A 21,003-nucleotide genomic window follows, 5' to 3' on the forward strand; every position below is an offset into this window, starting at 1 on the left:
ACCCAGTGTCTGACTCAAACTGTATTCCTTTAATGTAAAATATCATGGAAACATTTAATTAAGTGATAGAAATTAGACATTTTATCAAGTGATTACATTTCTGTTCTTTTCCTTTTCAGATCTCTTAGTGGATATGCTGGGTGTATTGGCTAGCTATAACTTGACAGTTCGAGAACTAAAGTTATTCTTCAGCAAGCTTCAAGGAGAAAAAGGGAGATGGGTAAAAGAAAACACAAAATTAAAAGCATTTTTGTGGTGTTGCTTGTATTTTTCCTAATGCTCGTAACTTAAAAGGTTATTTGATAACCTTTATAATAAACAAATTTTAAATGTACCAAGAAATATAGGATGTTTTTTGGTATTATATCAATGCATCTTTTTACTTGCAAGCAATTAAAATACAGAGAGTAGAATAGTGATGAAATTAAATTTCCTCCTGGATCTACAGATTGGATTGGTCTTTTTGAACACCTGGGAATAATATGTTGACTCTAAGCTTGTAAATCCAGTTATGTGAAACTTGAAGGAAAAAGGATTAAATTTTTTTGAAGACAAAAGAGAGAAATTAAAAAAGTGTCTACAGCGGCAGTTCAGTGTGCTCCTGTTTTCACACTTGTTGTTCTTTACCTGAAGACTGAAAAAAAATTACCTTGCTAAGGAAGTGAAAATTTATGGCAGAAATTGAAATGAACTCCAGCTGAAAAATTATATCCTGTGTTTTCTCCTGCTCCTGTGTGAATTGCAAAGTGAGAAGAGGGTCTCCTTTTAATGTTGAGAACCTCCTTTCCTAAACTGAAAATTTGTAGGTTGTAGAGGCCACTGGATGAAGTTTTCTTTAACACAAACACATTGTTAGAATAGTTTCCAATTCCTGGAAAACAATAATTTTAACTGCTTTGAATTTTAATTCAGCCCCTGTTATGTCTAAATAGTCTACCTAGTGTAGGGAAGGGTAGCACAATGTCAAATAAAAAAAAAATGCTTTCACTATAAAAGCCAGTATGCACAAGTAATATAAAATTTTTTAAAAGACCCTTTGAAATAACAAAAACTTTGCAGATCTTAACTTGCTCAAGTAAAAATACTCTAAACTTAACAGAGGGTTTAAACTTAATAATTGAACATACAGAGTATATTTAACCATAGATGAATTAAAGTTGTCTCTCCGTAACATTAACTTTTTCATTTCCTGTCTCTCTGCTATTTGCATTTAATTTCCTTTCTTTATTAAAAACTAAATATAGAGAAAAGGAAGAGAAAAATGCCATGGTTGCATTGCTAAGGAGTTGCACAACTCCATAAATCTTAACATCAGCGGTGCTGTAAAGATACAAAGTATTTGGCTACAACAGATATTACCTGGTTGAATTCTACAGTGCTGAAGACATCTAAGCAGTTCAGTGTTTCATCCTCACTTTTAATATAGATTCATGAAGCACTGTTTATCTGACTATAATTTTGGTACATTTAAAATACTTGTAAACATTCACCCTCTGAAAACTGAGCATTGCATGATCCATTAGAAGAGGGGGAAAAAGTGCACTTTCAGGAAAAGATCAGAAGTGTAAAATTGTGGTTTAAAAATAGATCTACTGTAAAGTTATAAAGTGGTAAAAGAACATGCACAAAATTGTTCTGTCACTATGACCAGTATTTGCTGTACTGTTCTGACCTCATATACTTGAAGTTTATAGTTTTTTTGCTGAGTATTACAACAAAACCGATGCAGAATTAGGGTGGTGGTGGGCAAGTGTTAAGTATTCACCCTGAGCACTCAGTTTAGGTGCTCCAAACTACCCTTGAGACTTGAATATTTCTCCATGAACTTAAATGAAGGGATATGTGTGACCAAAGACACTTTAGTGTATGACTGTAGTCCTGATGAAAATAATTCTGTCTGCTGATCCTCCCTCTCCCTTTTGCTAAGTATTCTCCATCTCCCTTGTGCTGGCACAGGTCTCATGCAGCCACATCCAAGACTGCTGTAACTGAAAATGGGGGTTTGCATTTGTTTCCCCTAAACTGGTTTCCAGCTGGATCAGTTAATTTTCTTTAGCTCACTGCAAATCCATTCAAATGGTAGCACTGATGGGAATGAACAGGTAGAGAGAGGAACCAACATTCAGGGTCAGTTTAATTTATGCTGGATGAAAGTGTCTCTGGCCTTTGAGTCCTTGATTCAGTTACCTGATTAACTGTGTTTCAGCGCACCTAATGCATATTGTGTGAAGGGATCCATGACTTTGTTAATGTTGTTTGAGTTTCAAGTGTCTTACCAGAATAATACTCAACCATGTGCAAAGCTTTAAAATGTGTGAAAATTTGTCAAAATTAATTTTTTGTGTGTATAGTTTTTGCTTTCTTACAGGTGTGTTTTATTTATTTACAAGTGTAGTAATTCTCTTTGTCAGCCACCACATGCTGGGAAGTTACTGTCTGTGTTAAAACACATGCCTCAGAAGTATGGACCTGATGCCTTCTTCAACTTTCCAGGAAAAAGTGCTGCAGTATGTAGATATTTCTAGTCTCTTGTTTGTTGGTCTGTTGTTCTATTATGGTCATTGGTTATTTTAATTTGTGATGTTCTTTTGTCTCATTTGTCATTGTCATACTTAGAATTTTAACCGAATTTTTTTCTCTGCCTGACACCTACATTATGCCTAAGTAGTCATGCTTATAATAAATGTGCATTATCACTCTAGAAGGACAAATACTATTACATAAAGAATGGATGTAAATGAGGCTTTTTTTTTTCTTCCCAGACTGTTCAGTTAAATCTTGTTGCAAGGAAAATCTGCCTGCTTTTTACTGTCCTGTTTCTGTGGGAATGGTGCTTATGTTCATATACAATATGTGTGAGAGTGGCCTTGTGGTGGGGTTGACCTTGGCTGGATGCCAGGTGCCCAGCAAGCCACTCTATATCTCCCCTTTCTCAGTTGGACAGGGGAGAGAGAATACAATGAAAGATTTGTGGGTTGAGGTGAGGACAGGGAGAGAGCGCTCACCAATTCCTGTCATGAGTAAAAGAGACTCAACTTGGGGAAATTTAATTTATTACCGATCAAGACAGGGCAGGGTAATGAGAATTAAAAAATAAATATTAGAACACTTCCCCCCAACCCCTCCCTTCTTTCTGGGCTCAACTCCACTCGCAATTGCTCTGCCTCCTCCCCTTGAGTGGTACAGGGGGATGGTGAATGGGGATGGCAGTTAGTTCATCACATATTGTCTTGGCTGCTCCTTCCTCCTCACACCCTTCCCCTGCTCTGGTGTGGGGTCCCACCCATCAGAGATAGTCCTCCACGAACTTGTCCAATGTGGGTCCTTTTCCGTGGACAGCAGTTCTTCATGAACTGTTCCAGTGTGGGCCCTTTCCATGGGGTGCAGTCTCTCGGGAGCAGACTGCTCCAGTGTGGGTCCCCCATGGGGTCACAAGGCCTGCCAGCATACCTGCTCCAGTGCAGGCTTTCCCCTCCATGGGGCCACAGGTCCTGCCAGGAATCTACTGCAGTGTGGGTTTCCCACAGGGTCACAGCCTCTTTTGGGCACATCCACCTGCTCCAGTGTGGGGCCTTCCATGGCTTGCAGGTAGATATCTGCTCAGCTGCTTAGTTCCACGAGCTGCAGAGGGACAGCCTGTCTCGCCATGGTCTTCATAGGCTGCAGAGTAGTCTCTGCTCCAGTGCCTAGAGCCATCTCCTCCCCTTCCTTCACTGACCTTGTTGACTGCCGAGTTGTTTCTCTCACATATTCTCACTCCTGTCTTCCATCTGCTGTTGCACAGTAGTTTCCCCTCTGCCTTCTTAAATACGTTATCACAGAGGCTCAGCTTTGGCCAGTGGTGGGTCCATCTCGGAGCTAGCTCTGTTGGGCATGGGGGAAGCTTCTGGCATCTTCTCACAGAAGCCACCCCTGTAGCCACCTCTGCTACCAAAACCTTGCCATGCAAGCCCAATGCAGCCTTACATGTGGAAATATTTGCTAGTGAAATCACAGAAAGTGTTGAACTTGAAGTGGCCATATTTGCAGCATTTGTTTGTTCTTTTAATGATCAGTTGATGCGATAACATATATTGCTTATAAGGATTTGCTGAGAAAATGGATCCTAGACATGTATAGGCTGAATAATCATGAGTGAGTATTAAATTTCACTATGATTAGTTTTCTCATAATTGTTCAGATGAGTGATTAATTTTGAAGTTCTGTGGTGTTCACTTGAAAAACAATTTGAAATGAAATAGGTAGTTGGAAAACTCTGCGCAGAATCTTCTGTAGGATTTTACACGTATCAACACTTTTACTTCTAAAATGGTAGAATGAAATAGTATGTTAAAATTGTCATGCTTAGTTCAGAATATTTGGGTAAGATGTACCAGATGACTCATTACATTTTTGTTCACATAAATCCATTAGCTTTCTGCCTCGGTGGCTTCAGACTAAATTTCACCAGCTTTATGACATAATGAATTTTTTGGAATGATAACTGCAGAAGAATTTTTTTAGTAATTGGCATCTTTGTTTATCACATGAAATAGAACTTGGCAATAGACAGACATGTTTTTGTTCTTTTTGGCTCCTCATGTACTGTTTCTGCACTTCTAATAATTGTGTTGAATGCATGAACTGTATGTGATATTGGAGTGCCTCAGTAACCTGAACGTGAACATCCTTATATATTTTTACATTATGAAGTCTTAGAAATTAAGTATTTAATATAATTACTCCAAGATCCATTGTGAGTTAAACCAAATGATAGCGCTACCAGTTTGCAAAAGTTGGGCTCAGAGACATGCAGACTGATTAGTTAGCTGGTATAAAGAAGGATTTATAGCATTTTGTTTGGTCAGGGATAGCTGAACGGAGCGCGAGAGCATAATAAGGAGTCTGGCGACACTCAAGTTCTTTGATGTTTTTTTGTTCATTGGTGTTGATCATCTGGACAGCATCTTTGATCAGAGGTTATGGCAGTCTTAGTTGAAGTGGGTATTACAAATCTGTGCAGCAAAACAGTGGAAAGTTAACGGTAATGTTAAAAAAAAAAACAAACCCAAAACCAAAACTCCGAACCCCCCCCAACCTGCACACAATAAAACCAGACTGTTTGAAACAAAGGGTCCTAGGGTCCTGCCACACAGTTTATAACTTAAGAACTTTAGAACTAACCTAAACACAGTGTTTGATATGAGGATTTTGGCTGGTGGGGATTGTATTACCTTTCTTCTAAGAAAGTTTGTGAATCTGTTGTATTCTAACTTGAAGGCTACATGCATATGAGTTTCAAAAGAGAAAAGAATCTCTTAAGTGAAACGTGTATGATTCTGTTTTTGTGAGCAACTTCTTTTCATAATCAGTTATTTTCCTGAATACCAATACTAGGTGAAAATAAGTTTAGAAATGTGATTATTCTGTCAGGCTACCACAAAACCAAATCAACTTGAATTTGCATTTTGAGGAGTTTTTGTGCTGTAAGACTTCCACTAACGCTTTTACTTTTTGAAGTGTAGGTTACTGTTAATAATCTTTGAGATAAAAAGACCAGTTTTTAAATATTTAGATTAATTAAATATTTTAACAATGGAGTACATAAAGCACAGGAGTTAGACCAGATTTTTTTTTAGTATATAGAAACTGTACACATTTGTAGTGTATATCTGTATATCAGTATACATTTGTAGTGTGTATCTTAAGCTGTGTACTGTTACTATTGTGATGTAGATCTTTCTACGTGAATAACTTCTTGCTTTCTTTAGGCTATTGCCTTACCTCCTATAGCCAAGTGGCCATACCAGAATGGATTTACTTTCCACACTTGGCTAAGGATGGATCCAGTAAATAATATCAATGTGGATAAGGATAAGCCTTACTTATATTGGTAAGTATTATGTAAAACCGTATTTCTGATTTTCACTTTCTATTAATTGTTCAATGATTTCTGCTTCCATTTGCGTATGTGCTGATTTTGTTCTAATTTGTTAGTTTTCGAACAAACAAAGGACTTGGTTATTCTGCTCACTTTGTTGGCGGCTGCTTGATTGTAACATCCATAAAATCAAAGGGAAAAGGTTTCCAGCATTGTGTAAAATTTGATTTCAAGCCACAAAAGGTGAGTAAAAATAACAAAACCTTTCAGTTTCATGAATTTAAAAATGTAGCCTAGGGGGAGTGTTCTTTCTGTAGAACAACAGTTATACTGGAATGAGCAAAACAAATTTGTGTTCAGAATTCTTACTTCTTTTTGATTTTACTTATGAAATGTATAAGAAAGAGCTGGAAAATGCAGTTTACTAGAAGTTTTATGAATTTGAGACTTGTGTAAATTCTTGGAGAACTTTTAGTACATATACACAGCTTGGAAGTTAAAAGGCTTGTGATTTTTAACTTCTCTGTTTATACTGTGTTTTCTCCTACCTCCAGACATTCTCTTCTCCTTTTCCTAAAGGGTTTTGCTAAGGCTCCTCTTTCTTGATGTGGACAAATTCAGTGTTATTTTAAGAAAGCGAGATTACTAAGCCACATTTAGTTTTCTTAATCCAGCTAGGACCATTCGTAGGAGTTTGGTCATCTTACATGTGGGAGAACAACAGATTCAACGTTGAAAGTATATTATACTTCATGTTCATTCAGGTTATCCATAAAATTGTCATCTTGCGTTTGGTGCTTTATTCAATGTATTTTTTCAAAGGTAAGAATTATAAAATATTAGTTGATTTTGTTGCTGATGTTCAAGGCTGCTCGACGACTTGGTATTATACTATGCTGAAAATGTTTCCTTTTTCAACTAGATATTCTGCTAATGTTTTTAGAGCAACTGGTGTAAACATTTTTGTGGGAGAACAGGCCTCCTCAGGAATTCCTTATCAGTAATCCCTTGCTGTAAATATGGATTCTGTTTGTGATAATTTGACATGTACAGCCTTTGAAAGTCTTCAGTCTGGAGCCATCCTTGCTCTTTGGAATGACACTTGCAGTAGTCCATCATGCTAAGAGTAATCCAACTTGGGACTTATTTACACCATGGTTTCAGTGTAGATTTGGTTCAGCATTGCCATGAAGATTTTTTGAGTTCTATGCCATAAATATCTTTTAAGCTTCTGTGTCTGTTTTTTGTAGCAAAATGGCATATTATGCTTTGACATAGCTATGCAAGAGAACTCACCAATGACTTAATCTCTTCTACTTAAAATAAATCTTTCGGTCTTAATTTAATTCACATAAATAGTTGAATTTGTTCTACTATGTCCCACTTTAATGCATAAGCCATTTTGAGTGTCTATAGTATTATATCAATTATTTTCTTATCATTTAGTGGTATATGGTTACTATAGTGCACATCTATAATCGCTGGAAGAATAGTGAACTTCGATGTTATGTGAATGGGGAACTGGCGTCTTATGGAGAAATAACATGGTTTGTCAACACCAGTGATGTAAGTAATCCCTGTATACTAATGTCTATAGTTGATCATCTTGAATGGATTACATAGCTATCCTTTGCCATTTTTTTTAATAAACCTCCCCCATTTTATACCTTTTTAAAAAATGTTGAAATAAAATCAACAGCTTCTTGGTAGAGGAGTAGATTCTGCTTTTATACATATCAGAACTTAAAATATGTGTCTGCTGAGACCCTCAAATGCTTGTTCATGTAAAAATGATATTCCTTGTAATATGCATCTTCTTTGCATAATTTGCTTGCATAGTGTATATTAAACCCTGTTACTGGGTTCTGTTTCATTTTCAGACTTTTGACAAATGTTTCCTGGGTTCTTCAGAAACAGCAGATGCCAATCGAGTGTTTTGTGGGCAAATGACATCAGTTTACCTGTTTAGTGAGGCTCTCAATGCTGCTCAGATCTTTGCCATTTATCAGCTTGGTTTGGGATATAAGGTAACTTAGAATTGACTATAAAATTTCTGAAGATTAATTCTGATAAGACTCTTTATGGTGGGTTTTAAGAATGTTGTGACACCTCTATGTACTTCTAGAAATCTTCTTCCCATATAATCTTTTTATTGAACTCTTCTGTATTTCTTCTATAAGCCTATGTATCACCTTACAAACTACAAGTAAGCATTAATTGAGTTATTTCATTTCTTAAAAAAATAATTCTGTTCATGTTCACTTTTCAAAATTTCAGTGTTGGTAATTGGGAGAGGGAGGACACCACTGATCTTTGGCTAGGTTCACTTTTTCACTGAGGATGAAAACTTCAGACCAAATATGATGTATTAGTTTTAGAAATTTAGCTTTATAGTTGATTGTGCTAGTCAGTTTTTTTCATGTCTGAAGTTAGTGCTGAGGCGTAGTTTTGCTGCAGTGATTTATTATTTGTTTTGTTGTAGCCTGAGGAGCACTAATTGAAGAATGTTATTCCCTAGCAGCTGTACAAACATACGCTAAAAAAGATGGTTCCTATTCTGTCTGCTTCTCAATTATCAGTTCCTTCTGAGTGAACATTGCTGACTGTCACTCTGTTTCCTAGCTAATGTGTTTCTTTTACATTACCCACCATTTTGGCAATGTCACTCTTCATGGGTCAAAAATTCTGCAGTTTAAATTCTGTAAAATTGTCTTTGAGTCAATGTTTTTATGAGACTTTCTGAAATGTTGCTAGATTTAAGAAGCAATGTTGTAGTCAATTTTTGGCAATAATTGTGTTCTGGGCCATATTCTCAATATGTGTAATCTACTTTTTTTTTTTGTTTCCTCAACTCTGGCCCCCAATCCAGGGAACATTCAAATTCAAGGCAGAAAGTGATCTCTTCCTTGCTGAACATCATAAATTATTGCTGTATGACGGCAAACTATCCAGTGCTATTGCTTTTATGTACAATCCAAGGGCTACGGATGCACAGCTGTGTCTAGAGTCATCCCCTAAGGATAACCCTTCTATTTTTGTTCATTCACCACATGCCCTCATGCTGCAGGTATATCAACATTTTCATAGATTTTGAGGATACAAATTATTTCTGTTTGAAAACCTAAAAACTCAAGTTTTACGAGGTTTTGGACAAGACTGGGATCTGTTAATAGGTTGGGGTTTTGGGGTTGTCCCTGCTGCTGCGTACCCTGTTTCTTGAATTAACGTGAATGCACAGGAATCAAAAGAAAAAAAGTATATTTTATCAAATTTACAACCAAAAAAATGTCAGTATTACAAAGACTGTTAGCTTTTTTGAAATAATCCTTCTTAATTTCTGATTTATGTTCACTCCCCTACAGATATTGCCTATCTCCCATCCTTTGCCCCGTTGATATGATACCTTTTTCTTCCTTAGGCTTTGAATGCCTTAATCTTTTAATTTGTCAGAAGCTTTTCCTGGTGTTCTAGAGTTTTTCTATTACTAAAGAATTGGTTTAGAATTTCCAAGCTACCTCCTCTATTGATCTGAGGAACTACACTGTAGACTGTATCTAAAGCAATAGGTCAGCCAGACTGGGAATTTAGTGTGGCTGTGGCAGCCAGTTTCTTTCTAATTGGTAATAATACAATTTTTATATTTAGGAGATTTCAAACTCTTTCTAACACAGTTTTTAACAGTTTCTGAAAGCGATTTCAATATTTCTTAATTCTTCTTTGTCAGGATGTGAAAGCAGTCTTAACGCATTCTATCCAAAGTGCCCTACACTCCATTGGAGGAGTGCAGGTACTTTTCCCTCTCTTTGCACAGTTGGACTACAGGCAATATTCATCAGACCATGTTGACACAACTGTTTGGTGAGTCTATGTACTTACTGTGTTTTGTTCTTTGTTTCTTTAAGTAAAGGAAATTACTTCTTTATTAAGGAGCATAGTCATTTAAATTGTCTTGTGCAGCAATGAATTATGTGAAACAACAGAAAAGTGGCCTTGTTACAGGCAGGACCTCAACGTGATGTGCTTATTTATACCGAAGTTTCTAAATAGAATCAAAATATACACATAATTTCTACTTCACAATTATTTGTGTAACAATTACAGACAATTCTCTTGAGCTTATTCCTGTCATGGAAAAATCTGCTGGGGAAGGCTTGAAGAGCAACTCCAGGAAGGATGATGTTTTCAGCTACATGAAGTCATTCCCTGGAATTTTTTTGTTTTGTTTACATTTAGACTTTTTGGAAGATACTGTTACTCAGTGTTACTGCCAAGAGGTTTCTGTGGTCTAAACTCTGCTTCAACTCAGTCTGATTTCTGAACATCCAGGCACAGAAACCAGTGGAGCTCTTACGTTAGAGCGTAATTAATAGCAAAGGGACTGCTTTTTAGAATCCTGGTGTAGTTTTCTATGTTTCATTGCAATTGTAGTTTTGTGACTGATAAAAGATGATCTACATCCATATTGTTGCTAAGAAGGGGTGGTCACAGTGTTCCTTCAGCCAGTTGTATGTTCCTGGACCTCTCTTCAATTGGCTCAGATTTGGGCATCTATGTGACAAGTCAGGGATTTGTTTCAGTTGCAAACTGGCCGAGCATAGTGGGATTTTCAGCTAAGGTCTTAATTCATAGGCAGCAGTGCTGTGACGCAAGGCAAAGGGCACGAACATTCCTTTTGGCAGCAGTACAGAATTGAATTAACTTGAACCCATAGTAAAGCTGTGTCTAGAAAAATATTTACAATGTTTGCTCATCTGAAAGCAATAGGAAGTGGAATTGCTTTTGTTCCTATCTTGCAGAATTTTGAAATTGAAATAGAAAGCAGAGAAGTACATGCTTGACTGTTGCCTTTCTGCAAGGAGTTGTTTTTTCAGAATTTTGCTATTGCACAGTTATCTCAGAATCCAGAATTTCAAGTTAGAAAGTTAATTAAAAGTAAGAAGTTAAAGCTTTCAAAACTTGGTCTTGCTCTTAGTTTTAAAAATTCTGATCTGAGCACTTACGTAACATGTTAAAATTATTTCTGGGCTGTGTGATGGAAGTGTTTATTTGGAAATACTTTGTCTTGTTGTAACCCTTTAAAACTATTTTTCTCTACTAAAACATTATATTTTTCAGTTCCACTTTATTGGCTTTTATCATGGAGTTGTTGAAGAACTCTATTGCTATGCAAGAACAGATGCTTTCCTGTAAGGGCTTCCTTGTGATAGGTTATAGCCTAGAAAAGGTAAACCAAATCTTTCTCAATGTCTTACACTAATCTTGATTATTGGGTTTGGTTTTTTTTGAGAGAGAAATACTTTTCTTAGACTGTTGCAGGGCTCTTCCTTACGCAGATCTTCTTTTACAGTCTTCCAAAGCCCATGTTACCCGAGCTGTACTAGAACTTTGCCTTGCCTTTGCGAAATATCTGAGCAACTTGCACAACGGGGCGCCCTTACTGAAGCAGCTGTGTGATCATGTTCTCCTTAATCCTGCAATATGGATTCATATTCCAGCACAGGTAAAATTGTTTATGCATAAGATACCTTATGATATATCTTTTGATTTGGGAGTGTTGAGACTAAACCTGGACTCCTAGAATTTTATGTCCTGGATCCCTAGCAGGAATCATACAGAAACTGTTTTCAGACTCTGCTTTTCTGCATGTAGCTATCAAGTTTTGCAGCCTCTCAGGGTTTTCAGGGAGTTTGGAAACCTGCAGTGTTCTGTAGAGCAGAGTTGGGAGTGACTTCTGCAGTCCCTCACCCAGTCAGTGTTGAAGACTGAGAAGGAATTTTGGATATGTTAGTTGGCAAAAAACCAGCAATTTTTAGGAGAGATTGTTCTGGGTGTGAGATTTGAAGTCTTCATTGAAATTGATATATTCCCCTCAGAGTACTTTTGGTGAATTTATGTTCTTTGAGAGCAAACAGCTTGGATGGAGACTTTACAATTAGTTCTACCTGAAACCTTCCTGCCATGTTTTTTGGCCTCCTCTGTAAGGGTTTGTTTTGCATTTCAAAAACTGGGACAGCACTAAAAATGCTACTGTTTAAGTCATTGTAAAACATTTGTTTGCTACAGCTAAATGAAGTTAGTAAGTATTATTTAAGTCATTTATTTCCTAGAAAAAAAAAATGGAAAGAAGATATGTAAATGTTTAAGCCTATAATAAATATACACCTTTCTATAATACTTCCTCTGCGACTGTTGTGAACAAAGAGGTTGGGCTCGATGATCTCCAGAGGTGCCTTCCTATCTCAGCTATCAGTGGTTGTGTGAATACCATACACTCATGCTCCTATGAGCATGGACCAACTTAAAAAAAACACAGCACTTATAGTTTTAGAAATAAAATGAAATTTTTCATCAGATTGCAAGGGTTTCAAGAGCTTTGTGACTGAGCTATGCAGAGAAAATCATATTTCTTTAAGACATTTTAATAGATGGAATTTAAGAATGCAGTTGTCTGATGTGCTGCAATTTTGCTATAATGATTTTTAATCTCCTGATTGGGTGTTGTAGGTTCAGCTGATCCTGTACACTTACCTGTCTACTGAGTTCATTGGCACGGTTAACATATATGGTGCAATCCGGCGGGTTGGGACAGTTCTTTTGGTCATGCATACCCTGAAATATTATTACTGGGTAGTCAATCCTCAGGATCGCAGTGGTATAACTCCCAAGGGCATAGGTATGTATTCATTTCTACTCTAACAAGCTGATGTTTATTTAAAAAAAAAAAACCCTTGTATACAATGTGTAGGATAGAACTGTAAAAGAATTGTATTTTAATGGGGTGGGTTCACTGTAAGGGTTTGAGCAGCGTGCTTTTGTCCATAGGATATTCTTGAAAGCTTTTTGATAATCTAATGGAAAATTTCTTAAGAAGTCATATCCTCTGTTATCAAAGACCTATGTGAATTAATACTAGATAGAGCTGGTCAGAGAAATGGTAGGATTTTGGAAGTGTAAATCTGTGCCTGAGAATGTGGTCTCTTTATGGAGCTTGTTCAAGTACTGGACAGTCTTTAAGTGCTTGATAATAGCGGTATAGCTGAAAACAAGCATACTGAGTCTATCTGACAAGTGTAGGGAGCTGAACTTGTTGCAAAACTGCTTAATAAGCGTGCTTAATCCAGACAGTGAACTCATGGCAAAAGTAATAAGAAATTTAGAACAGGTGTCTACTACTTGTCATTGACACGGAAGACAGCACAAGAGTACTTACTGATCCTAAGACAAAAAGCAAAAGGAATAGCTGCATGACTAAGAAATCCGTACTGTAAAAGAAACTGGGAGAAGTGAGACGTGCACCAGCATAACGTAAACATGTGCAGATGGAACTGGCATGGATAAGGGAATTGAGGCTGTTTGGGAAGTAAGACTTTATGACCCTTCTAATTGTTGTTCTGTGTTTTATGGGGCTGGGCACACAGCCTTGGCAAAGGATTAATTAAAATCTCTTGTCTCTCCTGTATGGAAGAAAGAAAGGCTCTGGAATTTCAGAGAGAGAAGCATGTGATGAAAGAGATCTAGATACACTGGGAGTGAGTGCTCCTCAGTTATGTTCAACTTCCTGCCAGCAACTTCTCAAAATGACCAACCCTTCCTGTTAAGAGGGTTGCAAAGGTGGTTTTGTAGTATTTTGCATCCTGTAAGGAGCGAAGCATGTGTGTGTTCTCCTTTTTTAGTGAAGATATAGCTTTACTTAATTATTTTCTGAACAGATTTCTTAAGCCTGAGGCAAGTGTGTGTGTAGGATAGTCTTACTAATACAGTTTAATGGCCTATTGACTAAACGGATCTATATTGAAAATAACTATTCTTAATCAAATACGCCTGTGGGCCTATACTGCATAAAACCAGATTTGTATGATCACTTACACTTGCTAGTTAGTTTGCTTTTCCGTGATGATAAAGATCATAAGAACTGTGAACCTATGAGCAAATGTAAAAACTATCCCTAAAAATATATTTGCTTTCTGTATGAAAGCTTTTACTTGGCTTTGACATTTAGTTGCACCTGTTTTTTTAACCTTTCTTCTCCTGGGAACTGCTCAGTATTTGAGTATTTAAAATGTTTCAGTGAAAGTCTGCTTTACACAGGAATGGCAAAACCAAGTTCTTTTGACTTTGAGTTAACAAATCAAGTCACAGCTTTCGAGGTAATCTTTATATATAAGATTGGAAGATTGATTTTTTTTTTTTGTTGTGTATATAGCCAGTATGTAATAATGGCATATAGTTCTTCCTTTGAGCTTCAGCAGAACCTTAAAAACAATTGTAAATTGCAAAAATCTGAAATCTGGGAATTCTGACATAAAGTTCTCATATCAGTCTTTGCATGGAATAGGTTCATAGACACTGCAAGGAAGTGGTAAAATCGTGAAAAGAATTTGGAGGGGTTGGGCATTTTGCTAATAAACAGTGTTAAAATGCATTACTGTTTTGTAGGCTGAAGTGGAAGAAAGGTAACTTTACTTAGAACTGTGCTCTCTTCCCCCAGAAAATGCCTTTTATTTTTCATTACGTGAAAATGCATACTATGATAATAACAACTGTTAATTTGCATGTCATATATCTACTTTCTTCTTTTGTAGATGGACCACGGCCTACTCAAAAAGAGATTTTATCTCTGCGAGCATTCTTGTTGATGTTCATTAAGCAACTGGTGATGAAGGTAGGACAACTTTAAATTATGATAGGATATCTAAGTTTCTTTGCATAAAGAAATACTCTTTAATACAGCATTTTTTATTAAGCATGTTGAACTTTGTAAACAAATAAGTAAATAAAAATACCATGTCAGGTGCATCTTTGTTGTGGCTCTTGCCACAGACAGCAGTGCTAAAGATAAATTTTTCTCTTTTTTTTTAAGCTGTTTTTATTAAAAGTAAAGCTGTTAGATCATTAATATAGAAATGTTTACTACTGGGGAAATAAGTATTTGATTCCATTTTTGGTTTTTTTGGGTAAGAACACTATCACCTGCATCAGAAGTGCTTATAGACTAAAGAACATCATTGAATATTATAGGCTGTAGGCCAGTAGGACAGAGGAGCATAAGAAAGACTTACTCTATCAATAAGTTTCACAGCTGTTCGTTAGACATTAGATGAATATTGAAATTCAGCAGTTGTGCTTATAGACTCGTCTTAACCCTTTCCTATTGTAAGCCCTGATCTCTCTCTCCTTCTGCCCCTTCAGTAGACTGACTTTTCTGTGTTTGAATCCACCTCCCTTTCTCTCCTTTTCCCCTGCGTGGCTCAGGGACCAGTATGCTCTCTGTACTGCTAGCCTTAGCCCCAGCAGTATGGAGAGTAACTACCAGAAAAACTCTGCTTTTGACTCTCATACTCTTCCTTTAAATAGGATGTTCTGCAGTTTGAAGTATTGGGGACAATTTAGCTGTCAAACTCTAAAGGACTTTCTTTAAGTGTTAGCTTCATTTTATTTATTTATTTTAAATATCTGTCAGAGATTTATAACTTGGACAGTTTTGGAGAGTGTTTCACAAGAACAGTAAAAAGCGTGTCCATCATAAAAGACTGATTCTTGTGCACGTTTTCTATTTGGACACAGTGGTGCAAAATCTTTTCAGGAAACGAGACTTGCTTTAAAAAATAAAAGCCTTAGAAATGAAGAAGGCTGCTTTTCCCTACCCTCATCCTGTTCTTAAACTTTTAGGTTTTATATTATTTTCACCCGAAAAGACCTCAAGTCGTATTCCTGACATAGACATCATAAATTATTTAAATATCTGCAAAGTTGATAGCAACTGAAGGTAGGATTCTGCAGTGGAAAACAGGAAGTGTAAACTCAGCTGTAGGCATAGCTCACAGGCTTATAATGAAACATCCAGGTCTACTTTTAAATCCTTCTTTTTACCTTAACTTTTCCATTAATAGGAAGCTCTGAGTTCAAATTGTCTTTATCATTTAACATGTGTTACTCTAACAATTTCATGTACTATATTAGTATATTGCTAATTTTTATGCCTTTTTTGGAGTTGTCTTGAAGCACTTTTATAACTTTCAGTGGGTATTTTTTGGGCAGGGAAAAAGCTAGCTTCCAGCTATGAAGCTATTATAGTACCAAGGGAAAACAAATTTGTCTTGTGGGACATGCTTTGTCTGTAATGTTTGTAATGCTCTTTTGGGAACAGTACTTTTGTACTTGAAGGATGATAATTAAAACCTGATTGTTTTTAAAGGACTATGGAATAAAAGAAGACGAATTGCAGGCTATCCTCAATTATCTGCTCACCATACATGAGGTAATCTTTAACTTGGGGTGTGTGTGGCAGGAGTGGTGTGCTACTGCTGCTGTTTGTGACCACCAAATATTTGAATTTTTTCAAATATTACCTTCTTTGTGCCACAAGAGGGCTCTGTAGAGGAAGTAGCAGACATTGTCCAACTCTTTAGTGTGGTGTACTGAATTGCCAATATTCCTGCAGTGATTTAAGCACTATGTTCAATGTTAGATTGAAGTTCATTAAGCCAGTAAGTCAAAATGGTTTCTTATGTTGTTCTGCAAACCGATTTACCAAGCAGGAGAAACAGATGGTGAGACTGACTTAAAAAAAAAAAAAAAAAAAAAAAAAAAAAAGACAAAACCTTGTTTTATGCTGCCTAAGTAATATTTTTTGTTTTGTTTTTTCTTTCCTTTTTATTTTGCTTCTTAAATAAAGCAGTAAAATTGAAAACATGCATTAAAAAATAAAGATGTATGTTAATGGCATCTAAGAGAAGCATATAAACTTAATTGGGAGAAAATGTTGGTTACCACTGATACATCTGCATCTTCATATTTTAGCACCAGGAAAAGGCACTTTATGCCAGATGCAACATCAAAGACAAGGGAAATGGGGACATAAATCTAACTGATCTCATCTCTGTAAGGGTGCTTGAAATGGGTAAAATAAGGAATTAATTGAACTTCATTTCAAGCAGTATGAGGTTTTTTTTTCTTCTTTTGTTTACACCTATATGTTTTCCTTTTATTCTGTGGGCTGGTTGCTACTACTTGGTGGTACCATGGTCAAGAAATTTGATTCTACTTTATATGGAGGTATACAAAGTAAGTCTTGGTAACGTGTAAAAGTAAACCAAAATAGGAGAAGCTTTATATAGTCTTCACATGAGGGGGTGACATTTTCACTATTTTAGCAGTTTGTGTGGTCAAGTCTAAAAGATCAATGAATGCTGAATCCCACAGAATTAGGTATCTAGCTGTAAATTCAGAAAAACATCAACGAAAAAAGTAAAATTCAGCCTTTTTACAGGACTTGTTCACCAGTGACAGCACCTGTAATGCAAGTTAATATTGTCGGGTGAATACAATTGTTCAAGGGGTGTAAAACCGGTCTAATAGAGAAAGAATCTGACTGTTCCGACGTGTTGGGAAATGGGTTGGTATTTTTTAAAATAAACTTTCATTTTAATACCACAAAGAATGGGAAAAGACAACGGCTGCATTTTGCTACTTTGTAGCTTATTATTTTAATTCCGATTAACTTCGAACAAATTAATAAACTGTTGTTTAGAGTGCTTTAGGCTAATAGTGTGGAAAAATTTACTAAGCTTGAATACCTGTTTTAAATGTTGTCTATGGCAGGTGGTGGTATGTTTGGTTTTTGTTTTTTCCTTGGGGTGGATATTTGTCAGTAATGATTTTGCATTAAACACCACCTTGTGTCCCAGAACATGTGCAGCAGTTTATTTCTAGCTCCTGTGCAGTAAAAGAAGGGGTAACACACATGCAAACAGATGAGCGTGTGTGGAGGGAAACAGCATAGTCCAATAGTCTGTTCCCTGTCAAAGGCTTATATCCCAGACACAGATGTATCACTTCTCACTCTAGAAAATAAAGTATTTACTTCAGTAGTGTGTTCTTCTGTTCTTGCCTTTTGATCCTGGCCTAATTTTTTTTGGTCCTTAGTTTACTATTACTCTCCAGATAATTTTGAAATGTTTTGTAGTGTGTTTTTTAACCAAAGCATGTTCTAGCGTACATGCATTTTTAATTCAAACATGTAACTTTTGTTTAACAGGATGACAATCTAATGGATGTCTTGCAGTTACTTGTTGCTTTGATGTCAGAGCATCCCGGTTCTATGATCCCTGCTTTTGATCAGAGGAATGGATTACAGTAAGTTTGAATTTTGTAAGTGGGCAAAAAGAAATAGTATTTTGACCATAATGTTGCGTGCTAGAATTTCCACGAAATCTGAAAGGCCCTCATCAGTGGGTGTGTTGCAGTCTTAGACTCCTCATCTTGAGAGATTTTTGTGTCTGGGTGTTCTTTTGACAACAAGTGATGTTGGATTTACTGTCAATGAGGTCTTTTTTTTTAATGTTTCCAAGCTGTCAGTCATGCTTAAACAGGTAGTGATCAATTTGAGTTAGTCTATACATTGATGTTAAGTCTTCATCTACTAGTGCTTAGTCTTTAGCCTCCCATTCTTAGATATGAACTGAAAGTGGGCTGACAAAAATTGGTTCAGGTTTCTTCTGATCTTTGTTAGTTTTCTTTCCTTTTCTTTTTTTAAGCATGTAAAGCATTATGGGACTTTTGCAGAAGAAACCTTTTATTTGTTTAAATTTAGCACTTTGTGGTATGGATTGTTCACAATCTTTTTTTCAGCAAACAAAAATATTGTTTAACACTGTGAGAGAAAAGTAGGGAAAGTAGCAAATTCTACTTACAGTAAAAGCACAAGAGAAGATCTGCTAGAAAGTCTAAAGGTTATGACTCTGATTTTGTGTTGTGGCTCTCAGAGGGTAGTCACATTATTGAACTTCTCTACTTTAAAATGAACCTGCCTGTACATAGTGGGGGAAAAAAATTGGAACAGGCAAACAAATGTAAGAACTATTCCTAGAAGGGTTTGTGGAGTAGTAATTCTCTTGCTGTGTAAAGGCAGAGTCTCATTTCATACATTTTGTTGCACCTATTGGTTAACCCCTATTTATACATACATTTTTTTCAGTTGCCCTTTCTCAAGAGACGACATTCTGGCATGTTCATAATTGTTTTCTCTGCTTTTAGTGCTAGGCTGATTATTTTTTTTTTACCCATTTTCTTCAGCTTTGACTTCATTTGTATGGTAATGTATCATGCTTTGGGAAACTAATAAAAACTATAAATAACAAAATATTTGAATGTCATGTTGGGTCTCCAGTGCAATATGTTTGTTTTTTATTTAACAACTGGCAGTAGATATTTTCTTTTTTATTTACTAGTATATGGTCATGTCAATATGAATAGTGAGTCCACAGTGAGAAATCACTTTGTTTTCCTGTCTCATTTGTTACGTTCCTTGCTCCTGTATTGTCTCCAGTCACTTAACGGGTTTTTGTATGCTTATTGATACATCTGCTTTTTCTAATTAATATTCTTGACATTTAAAAATAGTTTTATAAAGCTTTATAAATACTTGCAGTTTTTAAATAATTTTTAAATGCTAGTCTAATTTCATTTTATTTGGGGAGTGGAAGATACATGTGATGAGATCTGTGTACTATTACAGATTGAATTGGTAATGTCAAATATATGTAAGGTTACTGGACACTTCCCACTGTAAACTGTACTTCCAATTATTTATTAATTTACTAGACTTTCATCAGTTACATGGACACTTTCCTTGCTGTTTTTGTTACACTCTCGTTTTCTTTCTTGGCAAAACTTCAGCTAGAACTGTTCAGCTAGTCAGGTCTAGTACTTCACTACAAACATGCTCCTAGCTCCCTTTAGCTTTGTTCTTACACCTTCCAGTGGAAAAATCATAAATGGGTGTAGAGCATAATCGTAAGGAGGTGAAGAGCAGAAACCAGTGTAGGTGAAATGAGAAGAATGTCTCCTGACTCGATGTCATTATCCCTCCTCAGGGAGCAATAGAATACACAGATGTCAAATATTAGGGCTAGTAATAAATCCCCCTCCATACAGGGCTATTCCTATCCAGCCACATTTATACTAAAAAGTTGCTTGCTTAGTTTTCTGGGTAAAATATCAGATTAAGACAGTTCTCAAAATAGGAACTGCAGCAGCCTTTCACAGCATGTTTTATGTATTGGTATTTGAGAGATATTTAGATTAAATTAAAAATCTCTAAATGTAATTATAAAATGTGAATTCAAACACTCTTGTGCTGTTAAGAGAAATGTCATGCTGTTTTTTGTGGACTTTTAATAGTCGTTCTTTTAAATTAAGCTCAGATACACAGCAATTTTTGGAATGAAAAATTAACTGCAGTAGACTGCAAATAAATTTGTATTTTGACTATTTTAGAAAACACTATTTTGTGTTTTCTCTACTTAGGGTTGTCTACAAGCTTTTAGCATCACAAAGTGAAGGCATCAGGGTGCAAGCTCTAAAAGTGATGGGATATTTCTTAAAGCATCTTGCTCCAAAGTAAGTATTGATTTAGGTCCTAAAACAAGCCCCACCTCTCCCCCCCCCCCCCCCCCCCCCCCCCCCCCCCCCCCCCCGAAGGAAAAAAGGTAGGTTTTTACACATATATGCCATGGTGTATGTATATGTATCTATTTGTACAGTAAAAAAAGCTGTACTGGAGGTTAGTGAGTAAATACGCTTCACTGAATAGAAGCTACTATTCTTCAAGTAACCTTCAATTTGTTTGTCACTAATACATTTCTGATATGGTGGAATGGAATTACTTGTTACTGGCAGCTAGCGTCCAGGCATTATCACTTCCTTACCAGGTTCATTTAATACTTGCAGTACGGCTACTTGCTTTTTAAAGTTGTCTTTTTCCATAATTCCACAGAAATCAGTAGCAAGAATTAGACTGCTGAGATTGAACCCCATGTTACTTACTGAGAACTAAATCTAATATGTCACAAGTTGACTACAATAGTAGGTAACTAGTGAGATCGCTGTCCATGGTTGTATTTTTGAGTGAAACGAGGACAAAGATGCCCTTTCCTTAGTGTTTATCAAGAAATCCCTGTGGGTGTGTTCCAGCTTCTTGGGCCTGCGGATGGGTAGACTGCATTTATGGAAGAAAGTTAGCTGTCGTCTGTCTGTCTTCAGCAAGTGACTTATCCTTTCAGAATTTGAATCGTCGCCCTTTTCCTTAATGAAAAGTGAAAGACAAGGGAAAAAATGAAAAAGATGTTTCCAGTGATTTCATA

At 36.3% G+C, this 21,003-nt stretch overlaps 1 protein-coding gene across 4 annotated transcripts in view; it reads left to right on the forward strand.

Moving 5' to 3' along the window:
* LRBA (LPS responsive beige-like anchor protein) overlaps positions 1 to 21,003 on the forward strand; it is a 411,738-nt gene that overhangs the window by 42,102 nt on the left and 348,633 nt on the right. For all 4 annotated transcript variants that reach the window (XM_037396311.1, XM_037396332.1, XM_037396323.1 and 1 more), the window contains 15 exons: positions 120 to 220; positions 2,412 to 2,507; positions 5,751 to 5,872; positions 5,977 to 6,103; positions 7,307 to 7,426; positions 7,741 to 7,887; positions 8,730 to 8,927; positions 9,585 to 9,718; positions 10,976 to 11,084; positions 11,208 to 11,360; positions 12,365 to 12,533; positions 14,443 to 14,522; positions 16,056 to 16,118; positions 17,898 to 17,995; positions 20,168 to 20,260. In XM_037396311.1, coding sequence (XP_037252208.1) covers positions 120 to 220; positions 2,412 to 2,507; positions 5,751 to 5,872; positions 5,977 to 6,103; positions 7,307 to 7,426; positions 7,741 to 7,887; positions 8,730 to 8,927; positions 9,585 to 9,718; positions 10,976 to 11,084; positions 11,208 to 11,360; positions 12,365 to 12,533; positions 14,443 to 14,522; positions 16,056 to 16,118; positions 17,898 to 17,995; positions 20,168 to 20,260 — 1,810 coding nt within the window. The remainder of the gene's footprint in view (positions 1 to 119; positions 221 to 2,411; positions 2,508 to 5,750; positions 5,873 to 5,976; positions 6,104 to 7,306; positions 7,427 to 7,740; positions 7,888 to 8,729; positions 8,928 to 9,584; positions 9,719 to 10,975; positions 11,085 to 11,207; positions 11,361 to 12,364; positions 12,534 to 14,442; positions 14,523 to 16,055; positions 16,119 to 17,897; positions 17,996 to 20,167; positions 20,261 to 21,003) is intronic.

Source organism: Falco rusticolus, chromosome 1 (genome assembly GCF_015220075.1).
Source record: "Falco rusticolus isolate bFalRus1 chromosome 1, bFalRus1.pri, whole genome shotgun sequence".
NCBI lineage: Eukaryota > Metazoa > Chordata > Aves > Falconiformes > Falconidae > Falco > Falco rusticolus.